The following is a 24,002-nucleotide window of genomic DNA, read 5'->3' as shown; positions in this document are numbered from 1 at the left end:
TTAGAGGTACGGCGGCGGGAACTACAGCTCCCATCAAGCCGCGCAGCGGCGAGCAGCCCTCACCTCCCGCCGCCATGTTTGCGGGGTCAGCGCCCGCCGCCATCTTTGCTTAGGGAGTCACCGCCCCCCGGCGGCGAGGCGCGCAGGCAGCAGCATGGGGCGGGCGGTGCTGGCGCTGTGGGCGCTGGTGGCCGCCGTTGCCGTGTGGCCTTCGGGAGCGGCGGCTGGCGGGCCGGCAGGTGAGTGAAGGAGGCGGGTCGCGGCTTGGCTGGAGGCGCAGCCGCTGGTGCGTACCTGGCTCAGCGAGAGGGGAACACCACGCGCCCTGAGGGCGGGGAAGAGATCGGCTCTCCCTAGTTGCCTTTTATAGGGCGTCCCAGCACGTGTTGGAAGGAGGGACTGTCAGGCCCAGCCCCCCCCCAGCCCTCACCTGGGTTCTGTCAGCAGGGGTACGGTCGGTGTCAGGCGTGCTCTAGTTCAGCTGTGGGGGCTGAAGTGTGTCCCAGGATCGTGGTGTGTCGCTATTGCCCTGCTGCCGGCTGCAGTAGAAGTGCTGCTCAGCTTCTGCTGATTGCTTTGGTTGTTTAATGAATTAATTCCTTTCGCTTTTCCTTTCTGTGTATTCTAGGTGCCAAATGGAAAACAATAACTGATCAAATTAACAGAGCTGTAGAAGTCTATAAGCCTTGTGTAAAGGAGAATTGTAGCTGCCATCAAAGGTAAGAGATTAATTTCCTTTTTACTGGACAGGCCTATGGCCATGATCACAACACTGATAGATGGGAGTTAGCTGTAGAATATTTGGGCTCTAATGTAGCACATCTGCAGCTATTATAGGTCACAGTGCTTATAAGGAGTTTACTAATGGCACTGTGTGATACTTCCCATAGTTCAACAAGTTGTGTCCACCTGCAGATTGATCACTGTGCTTGTCCTCTGTGACTGAGCAACATAAACTGAGTCAGTATCTCATACGTAATCATGCAATAATTCCATACACAGCTGGTGATATTTCTATATTAGAAATTCACTCTGCATTCGCCCTCTGTACAATGTTTGTTGCTAACAAGTTTTTCTGATGGACTTCTAAAACTGAGGGGTACATGCAAATATTTAAAAGTAGATTAAGAAGGATAATTACAGAACATGGATTCATTTGGCGTGATGCTATGTGGTACTTGCTAAGGAACACTTGTATGCTATAGTGACAGGCATTGCTAAAGAGTCCAGAAAGATAATACAGTACCTACACTGCATGACACTAAGAAACTCAGCTCATTTTGATAGCTGATCAGGAGAGATGCAAATGTGCAGCAGAATAGTGAAAGCCAGTCCTTTTCCTTGGATAGCAAATTCTGCTTGTGTCAGGTTTTCTCTGGGTGGCCAAGGACTGAAAGCCTAGCTTGTTATTGACAATAGAAAGGTAGCAAACAGCAATGTGGATGTGCTATAAAACTTTTTTTCACTTTCTTCCTGTTCTCCAGCTTGTTACATTTGCATCCTTGCTTATATACTTTGTCAACCTATCCGTACTGTAACCATTCTTGATGTAGTTTACATTTTTCTGTCTGATACAGAGTAACAGAATCATTGACCTAGGAGGGGACCTTTTTGTGATCAAGAAGTCCAACCTCCCTGTTCAAGCAGGGCCACCTAAAGCAAATGGACAGGACAGTGTCCAATCAGACCAGAGACCCCACTACCTCTCTGGGCAGTCTTTGCCAGCGTTTGATCACCCCCACATTTGGTTCATCCCCTTCAGATCGGTCTGTGCAGCATTGCATTAAACCAAGCCATCGATGCAGTATCTACTAAAAAGTAGAGGGGAACTCTACATGGCTGCTACAATCTGAGAACAATTGTTAACTGCTCCAAGCAGTTGGATCTGGGGGCCTTTAGACTATATATATGTCAATATATAAATATTAAATATATATATTATATAAATACATAAATATGTAAATAAATATATTTATAAATATATTTGGTTAGGTTTGTTTGTGTTTTTATAGTGCATTCTAGGAGCTCACCAATGACATGCAGATATCACAGAATACAGTCTATATAGGCTTGTTCTCCTGAACTAGCTTTCACTGTATGCAGCATTACCCAGTAATCCTTGTGACTAGACTGTTTCTTTTCTTTTGTTGTTGTTTTTTAAACATTAAAATAGCTTGACATTTAGTTAGGAATTTGGTCTTGTTGTGGCCCATCATTGTTGGAAATCCAGAACACAAGCTTCAGAACTCAAAGTTTAAGTGAACTGAAAGCCTTTATCCATAACCTGTCAGGGTATTTAATGCCTGTTTGTTTTTTAGGAAGAATAACTGCAGTAAACCACATTGATTTAGTTTGAGAGTCCGGTGCTGGGTTTTCTGTTCAGACAAACAGCATATAGATCATCACAGAGCAAAGCTGAGACTTTGGAGTCTCAGGGTAGTGGCTGTTTCAATTGACTTAAGTTATGCCATGTGTAGCAGAGCTGGAAGCCACATAAAGTTTGTTGTAACTAGAAACCTCTCCTGTATGCTGCAGTACTTTAATGTGCAGCATCCCTCTGATGTACCTAATGATGGCTAATTGTTTTGTTTCAGTGTCTGGAAACAGGACCTGGCTCCTTTTCGAAGTGGCATTTCCAAGGAGACAATATCAGATGTGGTAAACCGGAAGCTTGGGACACACTACCAAATCATTAAGAACAAACTGTACCGTGAACATGACTGCATGTTCCCTGCAAGGTAAGAGCCACACAGATAGATCCTGTTTCCATACCTGATACATAGGAATACTTCCAGTACTTCTAACCCTGATGAGTTGGAAGTCATTGAGGCATGTCATTTCAAGGTCTGGATTCCTTATCAGGACAGAAGCCTAGGAAATTATATATGAGGATTAAACATAGGCAAGAAATAAGAATCATTGTTGCACTTCTGTGTAAAAAGGCTAGTTGACTGTGGGATCCCAGAGAAATATGCAGATCAAGTCAGGTTTAACAGGATATGTTACTTCACTGGTGTCTGTACTGTAGTGAGACTTAAAGGCTGCTATGGGCAGTTCCAGCCTGCATTATGGTGTGGCTCAGGTTTTCTATTTCTTCTGCTTCTATGCATAGAGATACCTGTGAGGCACTCCAGGATTCTTCCTCGTCCTTATGGCTCTTTGTGAGATGTGTCATTTCTCCACAGATGCAGCGGAGTTGAGCATTTCATTCATGGGATCATCAGCCGCCTCCCTGATATGGAAATGGTGATAAACGTGAGAGATTATCCCCAGGTCCCCAAGTGGATGAAACCCATTATCCCAGTCTTCTCCTTCAGTAAGGTATGCACACCTTTAAGAGCATTTCTGAAACATTCATGTCCTCCTTTCTCTTGGTAACATATTTTTGAGGATGGTTCCCCACAGATTTCCTATGTGTCAAAATTGTTCTTTTTTCTTCTTTCTACTTCCAGTTTTCTAGTAGACAGACTTGCAGATTTATTTAATTGAACAGCTTTTCTCCTCATTAGCTCCTCTTCCAAGTCCAAAAGAGTACCTCTACCACAGTGAAATAACGCACAGCTGGATGGGATATGTGCCAGTATCACTGTGATGTGCTACAATGCCTCTGTTAAATTTGTAGCCACAGCTTGTCAGCACTGTTAAGGATTTTTCATCATTAGCTAGTTCAGTCAATATGAATATTTCAGTTCTCTTTTTGGTACCACAGATAAGTGTTTCTTATCTTTTTTTCCCCTCCCTATATTAACACTGTCTAGTTGAAATAATACAAGTGTATAGTTGTAATTACAGAATAAATAGCCAGAGGATATCTAAGAAAAGACTCAGCAGTGCTGAGGCTTTCAGTCAAGATGGATACTCACCAACATTGAGGCTCACCACAAGAACTTCAGAAAGAGATGCTACCTTAGTGGTGGTCAGCCCTTAAATGGGATCTAGGAGAGGTGGAGTCAAGCTCCACCTCTTCCAGGAGCACAGCTGAATTACCTTCACCTGTGCTTCTGCAGCTGACTCATCACTTGCCTCAGATGGTTAATCAGAGGTTCAGGCTGTGATCAACAATTTCCCTTACAAATGCAGTAGACATACTGTGAACCCCTTTCTTGTGGATTCTTTCCATTTCCAAATGTGCACACACACACAGCCAGACACAAACACACACACATTTGCTTTCTGGTTCCCTGTTCCCACACTGGAAAGCCCCCTTGAACATTTTCTTGCTTTTCCATTGTTAAATCTAATTGTCGGATAGTGTCTTATCATTGCCAACGAAATACCCTTACAACTCTAGCTTCGTGAAATCTTGCTGTGCTTTAGTATATGCCTAGTATGCCCAAATTCTTACAGTCCTCATCATGACCCTGTACTTGGCTGAAGCTCATATCATATCATATGATCATATGATGCAAAAAGAAGCAATAAATAATTTGTTCTTGCTTGCTTAGGCCCTGTTCTGTCTCTGCTAAATTACTCTAAACCCAGGTCTTTGGCTTACACAGTCTGAACTCTGATATGATCCGTAACCTTTGCCTAATCCCCAGGCATCCTAAAACTATCTCTAGAATTTCAGTGCAGCATTGCAAGCACTAACATTCAAGCACTTAGTTTGTTGTTGTGTCCCATCCAGTTCTGAGCATTCTCAAGAACAGGATGCCAGCGATCCCTCTGGGCACACACTCTGTGTCGGAACAAAAAAACACGTTTCCCAGTATTAAACTGGAATTTCTTTATTTGTAATAATAATCTGTTTCCAGTTAGTCTATCTCAGTTCACTTTTGAAGAGTCTGCCTCTGTCTTCTCTGCATGCTACTATTAGATTGCAAAAGACAGCATTTAGATTCCCCCAAGCCTCCTTTTCCTGTTCATGAACAAACCCAGTCCTCAGTTTCTTAAGTCACATACACCAGCCTCCTAAGTACCTTCATGGACTTGGAGGCTCTTTAGTATCTCCAGCTGACAGGTGAATAGTTTGGATAAGAAAGTTTAGTATTAGAGCAAAGAAGTATTTATTATTAGTGCAAAGAAGTAGCCTGTAGTCTGGTTTCATGGAAGCATTTAGTGTTACTGAAGTGTTGGTTTTCCTTCTGATTAAATGAGAATTTCAGCCTTCAGATAGGAATGAGGAACTGGAATTCTTACGTGACCTGGATGTTTGTTGTAGTGAATTGTGGTCAGTGAGAAGGCTGGAATGAATTGAATTGCTGGAAACCTAAATGCCAAGTAGTTTACAAGTGCTTATAGCACAGGGTAGATAATACCTCTTAGCTTATGATCAGTAGAACTTATGTGTAGTTACACATAGACAGAAGACTTTAGAAAGTTGAACAGAGCTCAGGTGTTATGTTATTTACTTATCAGTAGTATCATGGATCTTTATTGTTTTCTTACACGAAAGTTCCATGTTGGCATGCAGCAAGACATAGCCTTTTCAAAATCTTTTTGTTGGAGAGGGTCTTCAGCTTGTCTAGTGGCTCACTCAGAACAAGTGTGCATGTTGACACACACTTTCTTTCTCTGTTGAGCTGTGTTCATGTGAACCCCAGCTACGTCATGGTGACCATGAAGTTCTCATGGGTTCTTATAGAGCAGGGAAAGCATATAGAATTCCCCAAAGGGACATTATTGCCAGTGAGCTCAGTCAATAAACTGAAGTAAATTTTATCCTTATATTACTTTCCTCTTTCTTCAGACAGTTGAATACAGTGACATAATGTATCCTGCCTGGACATTTTGGGAAGGAGGACCAGCTGTTTGGCCAATTTACCCAACAGGTTTAGGGCGCTGGGACCTCATGAGAGAAGACCTCAGAAGGTACGTTTTGGAAATGAATATACATGGGGGAGGCTTAATGGAACACAAAAAACACAGTAAAAGCCACATAGCTCTGAGCAGGGTTAGGGCAACATTGAAGTCTAGAGCCATAGGTGTGTTCGCTGGTGATCTGTCCTGCTGCTTGTTGTTAACTGCATGCGTACAGCCTAACTACTGGACAAAAATTCTCCATGGAAACCTTGGATGATGTAACTAGAAAATACAATTAAGTTCCCTGTTTCCAGCACTTTTGTAAGGAATGCAGAGGACAAAGTATTCACATTCTTCATGCTGTCAGTGCCTGATTGCTATCATTTGCAGTGGGACATGGTTTGTCAATAAAGCAGGAGTTATCTCTTGCCTGCAGAAATCTTCCTTGACGCATGGAAATAATTCTATTTTTTTCCACCTACTGCATTTTTATTATTATTATTATTATTTTTTTACTGCAGGGATGATCTAGAATGTTTGCATAAACTCCTAGAAAGGTAAAGGAAAGCCTTCTTTAGGTCTGCTTTCACACAAGCATTATGCAGTAAAGAAATCTGGAATCATTCCCAAAAAGCAAGAGTAATTACTTGGCCGAGAGTAAGACAGCAAGACAGAAGATATTTCTGACTAGGAGTCTTTCTTCTGGCAAGATCTTTGACTATTAGCAGAATAAGGGGCTATTTCCTCTGGAAAGTGACAAATGAAGCATGTAACAGTGAACGAGCATAGAAACATAACTAGAAAAAAGCATGCTTGGTGTCAATCAGTTAGCATCAGAATGTGAGGCTGAATGCTTCCCTTCTCAGAATCTTCAGATTCAGGTCATGTCTTCAGATTTTGAGAGGAAGGGACATGTCCATAGCTGACACCTAATATAATTTAATACAATCCAATGAAATATTTACTTATTATTGCTTTCTCAGTGAACCCCACTTATGCCATTGGATTACAAGCAGATACAAAGCTTGACCAGTGCAGGTCATGTCATGGATCAGGATGCCTACATATTGAGTGCAACGCAAATGTTCAACTAAGGGTTCCAAAGGGAGAGGCAGGCTATTGCTTTGGCAAAAATAAAGCATGCGAAGAGTTATTTTGAAGAACTGTTTGTTTCCCCAGCTGAGTTTCATTTTAAATGTATAAGCCCCTGTGTTTTAAATCCAAAATATCAGGCTTCTTTTTTTTTCAATGGGAAATGACAATGGCCAGACATTATTCATTTTGCACTATCTGTAGTTGATAAAGTACAGAAAAATAAAGCAAGAATGTAAGAAGTGGATTCAAATTTTAGGAGAATTTGAATATCCTTAAAGGCATTGGTTTGAGAAGGGTGCTTGTGTGTGATTTATTTTTTCCGCTGGAAGGTGCTCTGAAAAGTAGCCTATATCACGTTGTCTTGACCACCATATTCACTGGAAAATGTTTCACTGGGCCTAGCAGAGAGATTTTTCTGCTGTTACGAAGAAAACGATTTCCATCAAGAATGAAGAATAATAAAATGAGATCACGCTGTGAAAACTGATGAGAGCACTGTTTCATGGGTTTATCAAATCATTTACTGCCATGTATAAACAATATTTCAGATCTGCAGAAAAATGGCCGTGGAAGAAAAAAATCTCTAAAGGATATTTCCGAGGATCCAGGTGAGCTTATCACGCCTCCATTGTGCAGGCATCCACAGCCTCGCTGGGCAAGCTGTTCCAGTGTCTCACCACCCTCACAGCAAACAACTTCTTCTTAATGTCTATTCTAAATCTACCCTCTTCCATTTTAAAACCATTTCCCCACGTCCTGTAGCTATAAATCTTTATAGAAGTTCCTCCTCAGCTCTCAAATTGTCATGGATTTTCTGCTTGCTTTCTTAATGAGCAAAAAGAAGAAAAGGATAATAGTTGCAACTGTTTATGTGTATATGAATGTATATAACAACTGGTGCAGAAGCAGTTGCTCACCACCCACTGACAAATGACCAGTGAGTGGAAGATAGCGAGATGAATTTCCACCCTCTTCAGAACTCCCCTTCTGCATGATGTCATATGGTATGGAATATTCCTTTGGCCAATTTAGGTCAGCCGTCCTTGTTCTATCTTCTCCCAGCTCTTTCCTAAGAAACCACAATGGCCATAAGCTTTGTATAACAATGCTTAGCAACAACTATAAACATTAGTGTGTTATCAACATCGTTTTTCTCCTAGAACTAAAACGCAGCATCATACCAGACACTCCGAACAATTCCATCCTAAGTGAAACTAAGACAAATGTCCTGACCTTGTTTATCAGCGAGGGTTTAAACTGGTGTGAGATGAGGCAGGACTGAACATGTTTAGCATCTCTTTGCTCTCTTAGAAAGTAGTTAAAGTATTTGGCACTCATCTGTATAAAGCCCAAAGGAAACAACATCTCTACCAATTTGTCCAGGGAACTGCTTAAATAACACTATTAAATATTAACTATTTACTATAAGTGAAATAAAGAAATTAGGCCTCGGATCATCTTTTCTCCTACTAACATACACTTGGATACATCTGTACTATACGGTTGGCACTTAATGCTTTCTGGGGACATACTGAGATCAACCTGAGAAAGAGGCTGTGTCTTGAGTCCAGTACTTGGGTAGCTGTGTGGGGTGAGATATTTTGGCAATAACTGGTGGCATTTCTTGTGTAGGACGAGCTCCGAAAGAGATCCCCTCATTCTGCTGTCCCGAGAAAACCCAGAACTTGTTGATGCGGAGTACACCAAAAACCAGGCTTGGAAATCTGAAAAGGTGTGTGGGTGTTTTCCGTCTTCTGGGCACAAGGAACAGAAAGGGTAGCCAAAGGTGGCTTTGATGATTGAGATGCATCTTGCTGGGGAGTTATGAGTGATCCTGTAGCAGGAGGGAGGCTTGTAAATCTACTGATAGCCACAGCTCTCTGGTGAATGAAAGGAAGCAGTCTCAGAGCCTGCCAGACCAACCTTGCTTTTTTTTTTCCTCCTCTCCCATCTGTGCATTCAGTCCAAGAAAGCCAGCACAGATAAGAAAATGAATCAATGCCAATTCTGTCCTCTTCCATTCCCGAAAAATTAGCCAACTTCTTCCCCTTCTGACCCCAAACTGCCTGCATATTGCTGTCAGTCTTTCTAAACCTTTTTCTGTCATCTCCATCTCTTTGTCTTGCTGCTGATAACGTTCTGATAACTGTTGCTGATAACTTTTTAGTTCCATACTTTGAGCACAGTCCAGCTCTCTCCAGACTGTCTTGGCTAATCCAGTTATGCTTGGCTTCACGTTGTCCATTGTCCCAAGCTGTTTTCAGCCCTGTGGTTGCCAACTAAGAATTTATCATTTAATGCATTTGCTTTGGCATTTGTTTACAGGCAATGTGTAATTTACTGTAATTTTTTTTTCCTGTTTGAAAGGGTCTCAGTTCTTCGTAATACTTCTAAAAGCCCACCAGGGAAAGCTTCCTCAGAAGTGCAGATGGAGGGTTTTGTAACTTAAGCTTTATTCGTAACCGAGAAGGACAATGAACTTGAAATGGCCATAAAAAAAATAAACCTTACAGAATTTTTTGTATTCTCTTTAAGGACACCTTGGGGAAACCTCCCGCAAAGGAAATTCCACTGGTTGATCACTGCAAATACAAGTAAGAGTTCTGAAGAGTAAAGTTGTTCAAGGGCTATGGGTTATTTCATTCATTGTTTGTTTGGTGTATTGTCTCTTTTTATTTTAAGATCTAATTCCAGCAACCAGCTTCACGCAGACAAAGAAGCTTGTGAACAGACATATAGCAGCTGAAAATTAGGGAAGCCTAGCATGGCCTTTGTCAGCATCAGCTTTCCTCTGTCACATCAGGAGAAATAAAGTGCTCTTAGGAAAGATCTTAGACAGCTAATAAGTACATAGTTCACAAATGCATTTATTTTCCTGTTTTTTGGTTGTTTTTTTGAGGGGGAGAGGGGCATTCTTTTCTTTTTTGTTTGTTTTTTACAGTCAGTAGGGCTTATTATATGCTTTTCTTTCTATTTCTGTACCAACCTGTATATTCCATTATTGTGTGTGTGCGTGCTACAGTAATAGCTTTACTATCTTCAAAGACATAAAGAACTAAGGAATTGTGTCGCCATATGCATACTGGGACAAATATTGCTATTGGACGTATACATTAAAAGAGAGAACCTGAGATGTGATTGAGCAGATATAGGGCTGGTTCATACTTTATATGTTGCCTAGGAAAACGTGGTTTTGATTTACAGGGGATTTTATGTTTTAAGTACTTTAGGGAGGGGTTTTTAGTGTAATACTTACATGGCTTTCTGTGTAAAAATGAAAGTACATACAAAGTAAGTCTGTATGTACTTCTGTGTCCGATGTTTTGATTTTTCTTTTGGTTTGAAATCATTCGGTTGCAACTCCACCAGCTAAAATCTGCTCTGTTAAGAACTCAGCCATTTGGCTGAACGTGTGTTTTTGTGCAAATGTGACTGACTTGTCTCATTTGATATTTCTCTAAACTGTTGCCCAGATTTCTCCCTTCTGTTACACATAAACTTCCCTAAACTCCTCATGCCTTGTAAGCCCTTTGTACTTTCTGAGCTAAGACACTCTCTACTGCTTTGTCTTGCCCCACATAGGAAATAATTATCAATAGTCATTGTCAGCAGCAGCTCCATGAAGTCTGTTCTGGGTGACTAGCCCCTAGAGTGGTCCTGTGATGTGTTACTGACTTTAGTTTGTCAGTGGAAAAACACAGATACAAAAAGAGGGACTGTAATCACATCACTAACTCAGAAGCCATACTTCTAGCTGTAGGCTGTGAGAGACAGGGACTTGTAGGGTCAATGAGAACTTCTTACCTGTTTCCTTCCATGTAGGTGCTGTATGGGTCAGTCTGAAAGCAGCCCTCAGTGAATTAGCTGAGGTCACTGTAATGTGATGGAAAGTACAGCAGTAATAGCTTTAGAGTTGCACAATTCTAAGCTACAGCAAATGAGAACAAGCCCAAATGCAGCATCTACAGACACAAATAAAAACCCAAAAACTGCTTCCCTTTAAAAAGCCTCTAGTAGGCAAGGATCTCTGGCAATGTGCCTTTGCCTCCCCCTGCCAACCCTTAAATGAGGTCTGGGAAGAGATGGATCCTGGCTTCACCCGTTCTGGTCACTCAGTTCACTGCTTGCACCTGAGCTCCCTTGCGTTGGCCTTGCCTTCCCACCAGGTGCTCAGTCACTGCTTCAAGACATGATTTATCATTTCTGCTACAATCATAGATTGTGGGAGTCATGGATAAAGCTGGACAGAGTTATTTTCTTACTTCTAGACCGCTATTCTTTTTCTGTCTCTAATATCATTGTTCAGTTCTTAGTACAGCGTGCTTCTCATTCCTGCCTTGAGCTCCTGGATAATACAAAGAATGCAAATGAATTTCAGATTTAATTCTTTTCACTTGCTGTTGAACCAAGTTTAGCTATACCCCCATCTCACCCAAAACGGCTATGTTGAAGGAAGAACTCCCTTCCCCCAGCCCAAAGTGTTTGACTTCAAAGATTAGTTTCATGTACTGAGGGGTTTTACCCACAGGAAAAACAGCTTTCCATATAATTGGAGAAATGTGGGTTTGAAAAAGCAAGGAAACAAACAAACAAATATGCCTCTGAGATCCATTTTGCTAAGAGAAATCACCCCCAGTCAAGCCCATTTTACTAACTTGGCAGAAAATACTGAAAACAAGATTGTTGATTCCTTGTTATCTGCGAAGTCCATCTGTTTTGTGCTAGTCTGTTTAACCTCCTAGGGTTGCATTCCCAAGTTAATGTGAAACGATTAGCTTCAGATTAAAGCAGGATCCCAGAAGACTAAAACAACAACAACAAAAAAAGAGGCTGAATAGATATGGAAAAGCAAAACTATGAACAAAAAAGCTCATTTCAAGACAACAAAATTGGGGAAAAACTGCTTGTGGAAACAGTCTTTTGTCAGTAATGTAGAGCCACAGAAATAGCATCCAAGGTGTGACCTTCCATGCATTTTAGGCAGTGAAGCTTCCTTTGGTTTGCCATAGGCAGGTCTTTCTTTCTTCTAGATTTCCCCCTTACGTTTTGTTCAGCACCAGAAACTCATCTAGAGCATCTTCAGCTTCAGATTGCCTGTGCTATGACCAGTGAGAAAATGTTACCAGTACTCAGAGTCCAGTTTCTTCAGGTATTTCCTCACGAAATGCCAGGTGTAACCTCCTTCCTTCTCCCATTAAAGGTATCTGTTTAATTTCCGGGGAGTGGCCGCCAGTTTCCGGTTGAAACACCTCTTCCTGTGTGGTTCACTCGTCTTTCACGTTGGAGAAGAGTGGTTGGAGTTCTTCTATCAGCAGCTGAAGCCCTGGGTCCACTACATCCCAGTCAAATCAGACCTCTCTGATGTCAGGTGTGTGAGCCTAGCTGTGCTCAGTGGGACACTGCATGGCACAAGGAGACACCGCTTTGTTTGGGATGGTGGCTTACACTAGGAAAAGCCTCTGCTCCTATGCATCAGGCAAAGGCTCTTGGAGGTCATGTTCTTTTTCCTTTATTATCATGCCCATAGAACCATTTGCTTGTATTTCTTACAGAATGTAGTTTCACTGGGGTACATAGGTCTCTCACCCTCACTGAAATCAGCAGGCATTGGGTACCTCAGTATCTCTGCAAGTGAGCACAGGAACACAGATAAGAGGAAGAAGAACGTATTACTGTGCTGGCAATGTGTTAGCTCCTGGATTTCAGCACGCCGTCCAGGACTGATATGAAACAAATATGAATGACAAGATTCTTCTGTGCTCTGAAATCCTTGCTCAGTTCTAAATCCTTAATCACATCCTCTGCAATAGTTTAGCTAAGTTGAGTTGTATATCTCCACTGATCCTGTTGTTTCATAGCGTTTTTTGTCTGCATTTTAGGGAGCTGTTGCAGTTTGCAAAGGAAAATGACAACATAGCGCAAGAAATTGCTGAGAGGTAAGTTGTGTGTCCTTTGTGTCTGTCAGGCACTCTTCTTCCAAAACGTTTTCTTACACAGCTTTTGAAGGGGTTGCCTATCAAAGCCAGCCTAGTCTTAATAGGGTAAAGCATATTTTCCTTCTGCAATAACAGCAGGATTTTTAGAGACCTTATAACAAGCTGGACATTATGTGTTTAGGTCTTCGGTTCAGATGTGACCTGTGTCAGGAACCCCACTGAAAGCTATCAGATGTTAGGAGCTTTTGTCTCAGTATGAAGTGAGCTGGCCCCTGGGAGCTGCGTCTGCATTAAAACCATTATATACCCAGGCTGGCAGCGGCTGCTTTCTGAAGCAGCATGTAGCACTGCTGCTCAGGCTGCATCTGATATGTAAAAGCTGATATTTATTATCCCAGATAACAAATACCATCTTGAGGATAACAAAAGAAGTGCAAGTGTCAGAGCCATAAGAGTGAATGAAGATTGTGAAATCAAGATAGATTGTACAGAGCAATGCATGTTTGGAAAGAAAACAACCAAAAACCAACAACAGAAGAGTGAAAGTTGATATGCATACAAAACAAAACCAAAGACTCGTGTAGGAACTAGAAATTGGTTCTGACTGTGCCTTGTGTGTCTCTAGGGGACGCCAGTTCATCACTGAACACTTGCAGATGGAGGATGTCTCTTGCTACTGGGAGCATCTGTTGTCAGAATATTCGCAAACCTTGACTTACAAAGTGAAAAGGAGGAAGAACTACAATGAGATCACTTCTGAACGGTTGAAAACAGAACTGTAGAGACTTCTCTGCTTTTCTCTTCAGCTCAAACTGATCTCTCTGGAAATCTGAAGATGGGTGTATCTTCTTTCTTGTTCTCTCAGATTTATTATTCTTTACACTAGAACTGCAGAGAGCACCAATAGGCTAACTTGAAAATTATTCCCATGCACTGGGAACCGGTTGCCACAAGAACATTCAGTTGAAGGTTGGAGTATGGTTGTTTGCTGGGCTGGTTATACTCTTGCCTGGAAGAGTGTTGCTGTAGAATCATGGAATGGCCTGGGTTGAAAAGGACCACAATGATCATCTAGTTTCAACCCCTCTGCTACGTGCAGGGTCACCAACCACCAGGCCAGGCTGCCCAGAGCCACAGTCATTTGGGATTTTGTTACTGCCTGTCTCAGAATGATCCCGAATCCCATTCAGTCAATGAGATGCCCTGCTGTTCATTTTACTGGACCTTTTGCCAAGTCCTCTGTATTCGTGGCAAGGTGGTGTTTGCTGCACTCAGCTGGGAGATACATGTCCATTTTTAGCAATGGTCAGTGTTTTCTCAGCTGTGTGATAGCACTTGGGATATTAGGTGTTTGCTGACAGAAGCAGGCACTGGGATTTGAGGTAACCTTTTTAGATAGCTTAGAGCTTAGGTTTGTGATGTTTAGGTCAAGCTTTTAAGGTCCACGGCCAGACTTTGATGGGCCATTAAAATGACGAATTATCCTTGCACAGGTAAATTACCTACCTCACAAGGGAATGGCTGGTGATGATAGCATTGCCATAATGCTTGGCCTGAGTAGCGGACAGTCAGGCAGCTGAGATAAAGACTGCCTCCACTGTGGGGCAATGAGCTGGATCCATGCACGGCCATGCAAAACTGAGGCTGTGTTACCAAGGTCTCAGCTGTCTGCTGGCCAGACATCCTGGGACCCTTAAGAACCTAAAGAAAATAAACACGGAGGTAGATTGAGCTGTTCTTTTTTGTATTTTTCTAGATGTTCATAGGTTCTCTGCTCTGATCCTCTTCTGTGACCTTTCGAGGGCTTTTCATTTAAAGGCTGGTGGCACCTCTGCTCAGTCCAGCATTCCCTTTTCTTTGGCCCACCTGTTATGCTCCTCGCTCATTCTGGTTGAGGGAATGCCTTCAGTCGCACAGAGCCAGCTACTTCTCACATCGTCTTTCTCTGTATTATTCTGACCTTAGTTTTCTCTGTAGTCATTTGGGATCAGAGAAGAAAACACTGTCAGGAAGCTCCAAGTACCCTCACAACACACGTGCGCTCAGTGACCTCAGCAGCACCTCCCATTCCAGTAGCAGGGAAGTAACCATCAGTGGTACGGCTGAAGCTGCTGGAGCAGCACACAGCTATCTGCCACTGCGGGCACAGAAAACAAATTCGGGTGTTAAAATAGTTGGGTTTCAGGGGAAAAGGGTCGAGTAGGAGTGGAAAGGGTTTTCTGGTTTTGTACTTTTAGCCAATGGAAACAACTCTGTGTAGTATTTTTAACCCGTTTTTAATGACGTGCTTTTGGATTAAAACAAACAACAAAGAACTGTTGCTGGGTGCATTGTTTCTCAGAATGGTAAGAAAAGCTCTGGATAGTCCCCAGCTGTCTCAACGAGAAGGGGAAGTTTGTCTTTCTGGGTTTGGGGTTTTTTTTCCCTCTGACAATATTTTTAGGGCATCTCAGTGGAATCTGTGAAATACGCCCATCCAAGTAGCCAAGTCACGTGTGACGGTGACTGAAAACTCTTCCTGAATGATAGCTTGCGTGAGCTGGTGACTCCTCAGCCCGCTTCCTTTGCTGCTTTCCTAGAGCAGCCATGAGTAACTGCCTCCACTCCTCCCTCGCAGGACAGGCAGCTGGCAGGGAGGCCGCACCTTGAGTACTGTGTTCAGTTTTGGGCCCCTCACTGCAAGAAAGACATTGAGGCCCTGGAGCGTGTTCAGAGGAGGGCTACGAAGCTGGTGAGGGGTCTGGAGCACAGGCCTTATGAGGAGCAGCTGAGGGAACTGGGATTGTTCAGCCTGGAGAAGAGGAGGCTCAGGGGAGACCTCATTGCTCTCTATAACTTCCTGAAGGGAGGTTGTGGTGAGCTGGGGGTTGGCCTCTTCTCTCGTGTAGACAGTGATAGAACTAGAGGGAATGTTTTCAAGCTGTGACAGGGGAGGTTCAGGCTGGACATTAGGAAGTATTACTTCTCAGAAAGGGTAGTCAGGCATTGGAATGCACTGCCCAGGGAGGTAGTAGAGTCACCGACCATGGGAGTGTTCAAGAAACGTTTGGATGTTGCGTTGAGGAATATGGTTTAGCTGGGAAGTATTGGTAATGGTTGGACTAGATGATCTTCTAGGTCTTTTCCAACCTTGATAATTCTGTGATTCTGTGATTCTGTGACTCCTAGAGGTGATGGAACTGCGGTTGAGATAAAGGGTGAGATGTAAAAGGTGTTCTGCACGGTGCCTGTAAGCACGTGTAAGACCCACACTTCAGAGCAAACCCTTGCACAAATACAGCCATTTGGAACCTCCCAATGACTTACAACCGTAAGAAACAAAACGGTAAAACCAAAAGCTGGCAGAGGTCTCGGCAGCCTGTGGGAACAAAAGCCGTGGGCCCTTCTCCTCCCTTCCACCCACAGATGCTCTCTCACCTAGCGAGGGGCTCCCGAGCCCCGCCGCTGTCGGCCCGCCTCGCCGTGCCCCGCCGTGCAGCTGGGGGCGCTGCGGTGCTCGCTCAGCACCGCCGCCGGGAGGGCCATGGCGGAGGGGTTAGGAGCCGGGGGCACCTTCGGCCGCCCCACGCCGCCGCCGCAGACGGGCTGGGAGCGGCTCAGCGAGCTGTGGCGGCGCGAGTGAGGGCCGGGCCGGGCCGGGGTGGCGGGCGGGAGTTCCGGGTGCGGGGCCTGGCGCTGCCGCCCCGCGGAGCAAGGAGCCGAGGCCTGTCCGGGCCGCGCGGCTCCGCGCTGAGCCGCGGCGTTTCTTTGCAGCGAGCTCCAGCGGTACCCGGAGGAGACGACCAACATCATCAAGTCGGCGTTCACCGGGGGCCTGGTCGGCTGGCTGTACGGCGGCCTGCCCGCCTTCCGCCAGGCGCGGAGGGCCTTCATCGAGGGCAGCCATGGAGAAGTGTTCCAGAACCGCGCCGATGCGGTGGTACGGGGCCGGGGGCGAATCGCGGGGAGAGCTGCCTTCGGCCCTCGGTGCTGAGCGGGGGTGGTGAAGAGGACGATGTGCAGGCAGAAGCCCGATCGGGTGGCGTGGTCTGCGGTTGGTTTGCCTCTGCAAGGCAGCGTTGCGAATGGGAGTTAATTCTCGGGGTGCCTGTTGTGGTGTAAATATAGTTTCCCATTCCTCAGGAAGGGATCGGCTTTACCCCTAGGGGGTGCCATTCCCAGCGCCTCCAGTTGGGTCGGTGCCGCTCGGCAGCACCCCGCAGCGCGGTGGGATGGTGCTGCAGGGGAGCGGGTCTGCCCTCTGTAACCCTTCTCCTCCTCCCCCAGCAATCTGCGCATCGTGCTGGGCTCAGGGGCTTCATCCGCTACGGCTGGCGCTGGAGCTGGAGGGTGGCCACCTTCGTGGCCATATTCAAGTAAGTGTTCCCTTTGTGGTAGCAGCGGGAGAACAGAGCGTTGTGCAGGCTGACTGATAAGGTGGAAATGCGACGGGGATGTCACCTTCTTCAGTTAGCCCAGCAGTAAAGCTTCTCATGAGCCAACGCAAAAACGATAACCTGAAAAGCTCTGCTCACAACACCTGGTCCATCCTGTTTGGGGCCGAAACTGTATTCTTCCCACTACTTAACAGCTTTTTTCCCCGCTTTTTCTTAATCTCCTTATTTTGATGCATTGTGCATTTTTCTCTGGGAGAGTGTTACAGTGCACCAGCTGTTCTGGAACTGCTTTCTTTGAAAGAGTCCAGCGGAGGGCCACAAAGATGGTGAAGGGCCTGGAGCATCTCCCCTATGAAGAAAGGCTTAGTGAGCTGGGTCTGTTTGTCTTGAGAAGAGAAAACTGAGAGGGGACCTGATCCAGGTCTATAAATATCTGAGGTGTGGGGAGCAAAGTGTTGAGGCCAGACTCTTTCAGCACTGTGTGGAGACAGGACAAGGGGAAACAGCCAGAAACTGGAGCATAGGAAGTTCTGTATGAATGTGCGCAAAAACTTCTTTACGGTGAGGGTGACGGAGCACTGGAACAGGCTGCCCAGGGGGGTGGTGGAGTCTCCTTCTCTGGAGATATTCAGGACCTGCCTGGACGCCTCCTTGTGTGACGTGGTGTAGGAAACCTGCTTTGGCAGGGGGGTTGGACTCCATGATCTTTGGAGGTCCCTTCCAACTAATTTTTCTCCGTTTTGTTACTTCTTATCACCCTCACGTTGTGTACAGTGGCACTACTTACAGTTCGTAAGTAATTACAGTACTTCCCGCTCTCTATCCCTGCACAACCAGAGCACATACAGCATTCCACTTGGCAGTTTCCTCCCCCAGAAGTGCCCATATGTTTCTGGCAGCACAGTGTCAGACTGGGCTCACTGTTCCAAATAACTCCCTTTACAACTAGGAACATCACCATGCCTGATGCCACAGTATCTTTTTTTGAGTGTAGTCAGGATGCTGTTTGCTTTCTCTTCCAGAACTGTTAATGCTTTAGATTTTTTCAGGACTAGTCGTGCAACGTCGTTGCCATCCACCAGATGTCTCCCATGCAAGCAAATGCATCGTCCTTTTTCACTGCCCCTTTGTGAAAGGCTTTGAAGGGAGGCTCTGCTCGCTGTTATTTGTTTCTGTATGGAATCATAGAATGTCCCATGCTGGGTGGGCTCCACAAAGAATCACTGAGTCCAACTCTGGGCTCTACACTAAACTCCCTAAACTCCGGCCATGCCCACTGCCCTGTGCAGCCTGTGATGTGCCCACCACCTTAAAATCTAAGTTGAAGGTTTTGTGCTGCAGCTGCATACAGGTCAAGTTTTGTGGTTTACAAGCATGTTGTTAGTTCCACATTTTGGAAGGGTTGATCTTACATTGGTAGAGAGAGATGGTGGCGTTGGTGCTCGTAATCCAGCAGGGGACCTTCTGCTTCAGGAGCGGGTGGCCCTGGTGACACCTCGGGTATGATTCAGCTCTAGCGGTAGCAGTACAATTGAGATGACCATTGCATTGCTCAATCCCTTTTATTCTTGAATATAGGATGAATTAAAAAAATAAAAAAAATAGAGTCTTTGATTTACAAGAAAGGAAAAAAGACTATCCCAAAGTGGTACTCCCCAACCTCTGGCTGTCCAGCTGCATGCGGTAAAGTTGTGGAAATAAAGCACTTGTGATTGGCATGTGTGTGCTCCGGCCAGGCTGGTAGCGGGGCACAGAGGTACCCTGCGGGTTGGCTTAATGAAATCTTGCTTCTTTTCAAGCGGTGTCTTTTTCATGTGTAACTGCTGTCTTTATGCCTCACCCTTGCAGCATGGTGAGCACCGGTCTGTCCGTGTACCGCGATAAAACCACCGTCAGTAATTTTGCTTCAGCAGGAGGTAAGACCGGGTGCTTTTTATCTGTGTACTTTTTTACCTTATCAGTGTCGGTAAGCAGAGGTCATAAATAGAAAATCATAAGCAAGAATCTCTTGAATACGAGCAGGCCTGTAGCATCGTTGCACCCATTTTGCTACCTGTTATGCTGGCTGCCTTTGGAACTTTGCTCCGTGGTGTAGTTGCTGTCTTGCCTTTATTTGTAACACATAATCAATGCATTATCTGAAACCAGTGGGGAATTTTGTGGTTGTTAGTCCGTTCTCAAAATACTGGTTGGAGTTTTTGTGTGAAAATTGCTTGTGTGGCAGAAATGCAGCATGAGGTGCATGACCAGCCCTCACAACCACCACTTCAGCAGGAGATCGGCTCTCATTTCTGCTCATCGCAGCGGTTCAGCGTTTATCAGTGTTTATAAACTACCGTTTTTGTGGCTAGTTTTGCATGTCTGCTTTTGGCAATAGAGCTCCTGGTAAATATGGGCATTGGGTTTTACAGGCTTTGTTGATCGTACAGCTGGGTATGTGCTTTACTGTTCTTTTCTGCCTTACATGGCAGCGGTTATAATTAGTCGCTGTTGAATAGAAAGGAAAAAAAAAGAGGGAAGGGGGGGGAGAGAGGGTGACGAAGGCCTGGAGTGCGCTGCTCAGAGACACCATGGAGTGTCCTTCTCTGGAGATAGTCAGGACTGTCTGGACACACTCCTGTAGGGAACTGCTATAGCAGGAGGTTGGGTTGGATGATCTCCAGAAGTCTCTTCCAAGCCCTGTAGTTCTGTGATTGTGTGATCACGCTCCGGTCTGGAGAGAACCGAGTCCTACTTTCATAGTTACTTTTACATCTGAGCATTTCTTAGGGAGCTGTTGTCAAGAAGAGCGAGCTTTGTGTTATGTTCTAGTGCAGAGAGCGTGTGGATGAAAGAGGGGGAAAGCATTGCCACAGCGAGTGTCCTCCCTCAGGCTGCTGTGACTGCGTGGTGGGACCGCTGCTGGCCACAGCGCTTGGTTTCTGCTCTGTTAAAAACTGAAGTCATCTGACAGAGAGGAGAAACGTGGCAGAGCAGCTCCCTTGGCAGGCGCAGAATGGCCGGTGAGGGGCTGATTGTGGTTTCAGCAGGTCCGTGTTTTTCAGCCTTCACAGGAGCTCTCTTCAGAATGCACTTGGGCCTGCCTGGGCTGGCCGGCGGCTTCCTGTTCGGAGGAGCCTTTGGGTAAGTTGTGACTGGTGGCAAGCAGAGACTGAGTCACAGTTACTTTTTGATGGTCTTTGCTAAACGGTGGCCCCCCACACCAAGCCCTGAATCACAGGCAGGACTGCAGATGATTTCCTTTCTCTTTTACCCTGAGGGATTTTCTTTATTTTTCTTGGGACTTTGTGACAGTAGTTTTTCCTCCAGGCCTCTGTTTTTTCTTTTCTTGGTTTATATTTTGCTCTTTCCTCTGTGATAAGAAGTCAGGGCTCTCAGCAGAGCGAGCATCTTAGCGCTGTTTGCATAGCAGAGGAGGCACTGCTATTAAATAGGAAACCATGAGGGTGGGTCTTAGACATGTCTTCTTCATAGGCTACTAACGAGCCCATTAGTTATACACAGAACAGTTTAACGTCTCTTTAAGTAACTGTGGTGTTTGGGGTTGAAAACAGGCTGCAAGATGTCAGTTGCTGTGGATACTTTGCATCTCCCTGAGTGGTGGGAGTGGATCCAAGCTCCCTGAGGATGGAGGGGACCCATAGTTCTCTTGGGCTCTGTCCATTTAGGCAGCGACTTGGGCAGAAGTGAAGAGAAGGAGGCAGGTTTTTCAGGCTGAGCTGGCACATTAAGGGTTGGTGCACATAAAGTCCTGTCACCCCCTTGACTTACATGTGCCTGCTCATGAATAACTTGAAAAGCCATTTTCAAGGGGCTGCAGTGAGTCACAGCTGAGGACAGGCTGCATCTGATGACTGACATTAAGAGGAGAGTGCCTTAGTCTGTGGTGTCATCTGAGTACTGGGCAATGTTGTGCTCCAGTGATCTGGTGGCTGGCCCCCGAGTGCTCCTTTCACTGCTGCCGGTAAGTTATTACTACTGAGTGTCCTCTGGGTAACTTGTGACTTCTCTTCTACTTTTTCTAGGATCCCTGCAGGGGGCCTCGTAATGATTGCACAGAAACTTACTGGTGAGACTTTGCAGGAGAAGCGAAATCGCGAGCGCAGGGAGCAGTATGAACAGAAATTAGCAGAGTGGTAAGAGACAGAGCTGCCTGTTCAAGTCTTTGACCAGAAGCGTGCCTAGGTCTCTGTGGCTCAAACGTTTAGAGAAGCCAGGCCATACCATGTTTTTGGTGTGTTCCACATATCTATTTACAATCTGCTGATAGAACCTTCTGGGGATGGAGGGCTGTGAGGCTGGCTACATGACTTACTGAAACTCACAAGGAGTGCCTGTTCTAGAAGAAACTTTTTAAGAGCTGGAATTCTGCAGTGATGTCTTTGTAAGAAATACGCTGACATCAGGTTTCTTTGCACTCTCTTTTCCCTCTTTAGGCAAGCCAGGCTTAGTGTGACTGAAGACTTGGGCAGAATGGAAAGCGATGGCCTGGGACAATCACAGACAGAAAATAGCAAAAGAATATAGGAGCTGCTGAGTCTTCCTCAGATCCCTGAGGAAGCTACAAAGTGTTTTGATTCTACTTATAAAAGTCTTTGTCCAAAGGGATAACGGAAGTCTCCTGTGAATGCAGTTGTATTCTTTGCTCTTCTGAAAAAGCAGTTTGCTGAAGATGTTTTTTTTTGTGGATGCATATCACTGCTCGACAGCTTGGAAGGGCCAAACCTGTTCCACTTCAGAAGGTAGACGGGTAGGCTCTCCGGGCTAGCAAACATCAGCTAGGTTTGGCTGAGGATAAGGGCAGCCCCAGAGCCTCTACTTGAACCCATTTGCTGCTGAAAATGTCCAAGCTGTTGGTGATGTAGAAATAGCAAAAGTGGAGGAGCCTGCTATTGCTAAAGGTAGCCTGATTCCTAAAGCTAATTTTGTTCTGCTGAAAGCTGCTCTTCAGACAGCGCCTGAAGCCCCTGCTGTTGAAGCACAATATGAGCAGCACCAGTGCAAGTGCTCTTCCTCTCGCCACCCCTCTCCCACACCTTGACTTTGCCTGACTGGGACCGGTTTGGTTGTGCTGATAGTGGTTTCTTTGTGCTTTTTGCAGAAAAACACATTTGTCTCTTGCAGTGCTAAGGGTATTTCACAGTCACTTTGGGGGAAGGGTGGAGGAGAATGGAGCGGCATGGAAATACCCCGAAGAAGACATGTTTTGGGTTCTTCAGTAGAAGTGTGGCTGAGGGGTCCACAGAAAGGATGACCTTTTCTGGTGGTAATGGTGGAAGCATCAGCTCAGTGGAAGGATTTAACAGCAGTAAAAAATTCTCTAATTTCACATGAAGGTTGAAAATAGGAGGATTACCTCAGGGGGAAAATGCAGTTCTTGACACTCAATAAAGCCATCTGGCAGTGGTGATTGTGTTCATAATCTCTTTATGCTTAACTTGTACAGTGCTTGCATTAGGGAAACATACTTGAGCGGTGTCCCATGAGAAGAGTTCTATCCAGGATCCCCCCAGGAAGCAATGAAGTCTGGTGGCAGTGTCAGACTTCTCCCCAGGCAGTAACAGGAACCTCTGATGATTATTTTCTAGCAGAGGTGAACCGTTAAGTTGTAGCTGCTGCCTATGAGTAGTGCTGAGGATAATTTAATAATAGCCTGTACCTGAGGGCAGGTGGTGGCCTGTTGCCATTTCCCTCAGAGCAGAAGGTCAGACTTACGGCCCCTTTTCTTTACTGGGGTTTTTGTCTTATTAAAAAGAATCAGGCAGGGGGTTAAGGTCCCATAGGAAAAGGGCAGGCAGTCTATTCTGCATGAGTACTCTCCTCTGCTATGGCTAATTAGCGTTGAATGAAATATGAGCAGCTCATTGCACAGAGCATATTCCACCCACCCAAAGCAAATTTTTTGGCACAGCTTGCTTCCAAGAAGGTGCTGTGTTTTGTAACTTCAGAACTGAACGCTTTATTTTTCAAACACCTCACTGTAGTTCCACCTATCTGTGGAAGGAATGTATTGCAGGGTTTGCATCACTCAGCTCTGATTTCCCCCAGTGTAAAGTGAAGAGCTCTGGATAGCTCGCTCTCCCTTCCATGTTTAAATGGTGCACACTGGTGGCACTGGTGTGATTAACCTCAGCCCCTTCAGAAGACAGAAGGCCTTTCCACATCACATTTTTGCCACTACAGTTATACAGGAATGTGTTATGTTTTTTGTGTGTGTTTGTGTGCATGGCACTTAGCTGTGCCATTGCTCAGCTGTGCCATTGCTCTCTACCTCTTCCAGTGGGTATGTGATGTGATGTTGGAAGAACACTAATTTTCCTGTGTTTGTGACCACTGATGCAGGGGATGTTGCTCCTTGGGAGAGTAGTTAGAGCTAAGATAAAGCAGACCTGTGTTCTTTTTCTTCTCCATGGAAGGAAGGAAGGAGCGCTCGATGCCCTTATGTAGCACCTTAGCAAAGGGAAGCACAGACTTCCATCTACATTCAACTCAAGATTAGCAGCCATTTTTCACTCTGTTTCCTGCTGAACTTAGTTCTTCATTCCTGTACTTCCCAGCACGCCCAACACATCTTTTATTTCTGAGGAAACTAAACGGACCGTACAATATAACTTTTAATACAATTAAAGGAGAAACCCCAGCACGTGTCATATACAAAATACGATAAACAGCAGCTCACCTGGTAGAAAGACCCAGATAATAAGCTGAAAAGGTCTCATGGAAACCATTTGTGTGCAATTCACTGAATACAGCATAAAGCAATGGAAAACATGATCTATAATATAAGTGCTTGAGAAAGAAAATAAACCAAACAACCTGCCTGTTGAGTATAAAAGCAAACTGATGCTGGGTG

At 45.0% G+C, this 24,002-nt stretch overlaps 3 protein-coding genes across 3 annotated transcripts in view; 2 read left to right on the top strand and 1 right to left on the bottom strand.

Annotated features, from left to right (window-relative positions):
* IGSF3 (immunoglobulin superfamily member 3) overlaps positions 1-24,002 on the bottom strand; it is a 181,689-nt gene that overhangs the window by 36,770 nt on the left and 120,917 nt on the right. The gene's annotated exons all lie outside the window — the stretch shown is intronic.
* Positions 64-15,070, top strand: POGLUT1 (protein O-glucosyltransferase 1). The gene is made up of 11 exons (XM_072339734.1): positions 64-239; positions 629-719; positions 2,595-2,738; positions 3,186-3,321; positions 5,690-5,811; positions 7,386-7,445; positions 8,470-8,569; positions 9,373-9,431; positions 12,038-12,205; positions 12,717-12,773; positions 13,399-15,070. The coding sequence occupies exons 1-11, from the start codon at positions 155-157 to the stop codon at positions 13,553-13,555; spliced, it is 1,179 nt and encodes a 392-aa protein (XP_072195835.1). The 5' UTR covers positions 64-154; the 3' UTR covers positions 13,556-15,070.
* Positions 16,234-23,982, top strand: TIMMDC1 (translocase of inner mitochondrial membrane domain containing 1). Its single transcript, XM_072330695.1, has 7 exons — positions 16,234-16,391; positions 16,527-16,692; positions 17,040-17,128; positions 18,998-19,065; positions 20,194-20,272; positions 21,175-21,285; positions 21,586-23,982. The coding sequence occupies exons 1-7, from the start codon at positions 16,297-16,299 to the stop codon at positions 21,674-21,676; spliced, it is 699 nt and encodes a 232-aa protein (XP_072186796.1). The 5' UTR covers positions 16,234-16,296; the 3' UTR covers positions 21,677-23,982.

This window comes from Excalfactoria chinensis, chromosome 1, assembly GCF_039878825.1.
Source record: "Excalfactoria chinensis isolate bCotChi1 chromosome 1, bCotChi1.hap2, whole genome shotgun sequence".
NCBI lineage: Eukaryota > Metazoa > Chordata > Aves > Galliformes > Phasianidae > Excalfactoria > Excalfactoria chinensis.
The sequence above is the reverse complement of the archived record's forward strand: the minus strand, read 5'-3'. Positions and strand labels throughout refer to the sequence as shown.

Coding starts and splice junctions, on each gene's coding strand:
- TIMMDC1 (XM_072330695.1), top strand. CDS start 16,297: ATGGCGGAGGGGTTAGGAGCCGGGGGCACCTTCGGCCGCCCCACGCCG. Junction 16,693..17,039: donor AGAACCGCGCCGATGCGGTG/GTACGGGGCCGG, acceptor CTCCTCCCCCAG/CAATCTGCGCATCGTGCTGG. Junction 21,286..21,585: donor GAACAGAAATTAGCAGAGTG/GTAAGAGACAGA, acceptor TTCCCTCTTTAG/GCAAGCCAGGCTTAGTGTGA.
- POGLUT1 (XM_072339734.1), top strand. CDS start 155: ATGGGGCGGGCGGTGCTGGCGCTGTGGGCGCTGGTGGCCGCCGTTGCC. Junction 5,812..7,385: donor ATGAGAGAAGACCTCAGAAG/GTACGTTTTGGA, acceptor ACAATATTTCAG/ATCTGCAGAAAAATGGCCGT. Junction 9,432..12,037: donor GTTGATCACTGCAAATACAA/GTAAGAGTTCTG, acceptor CTCCCATTAAAG/GTATCTGTTTAATTTCCGGG.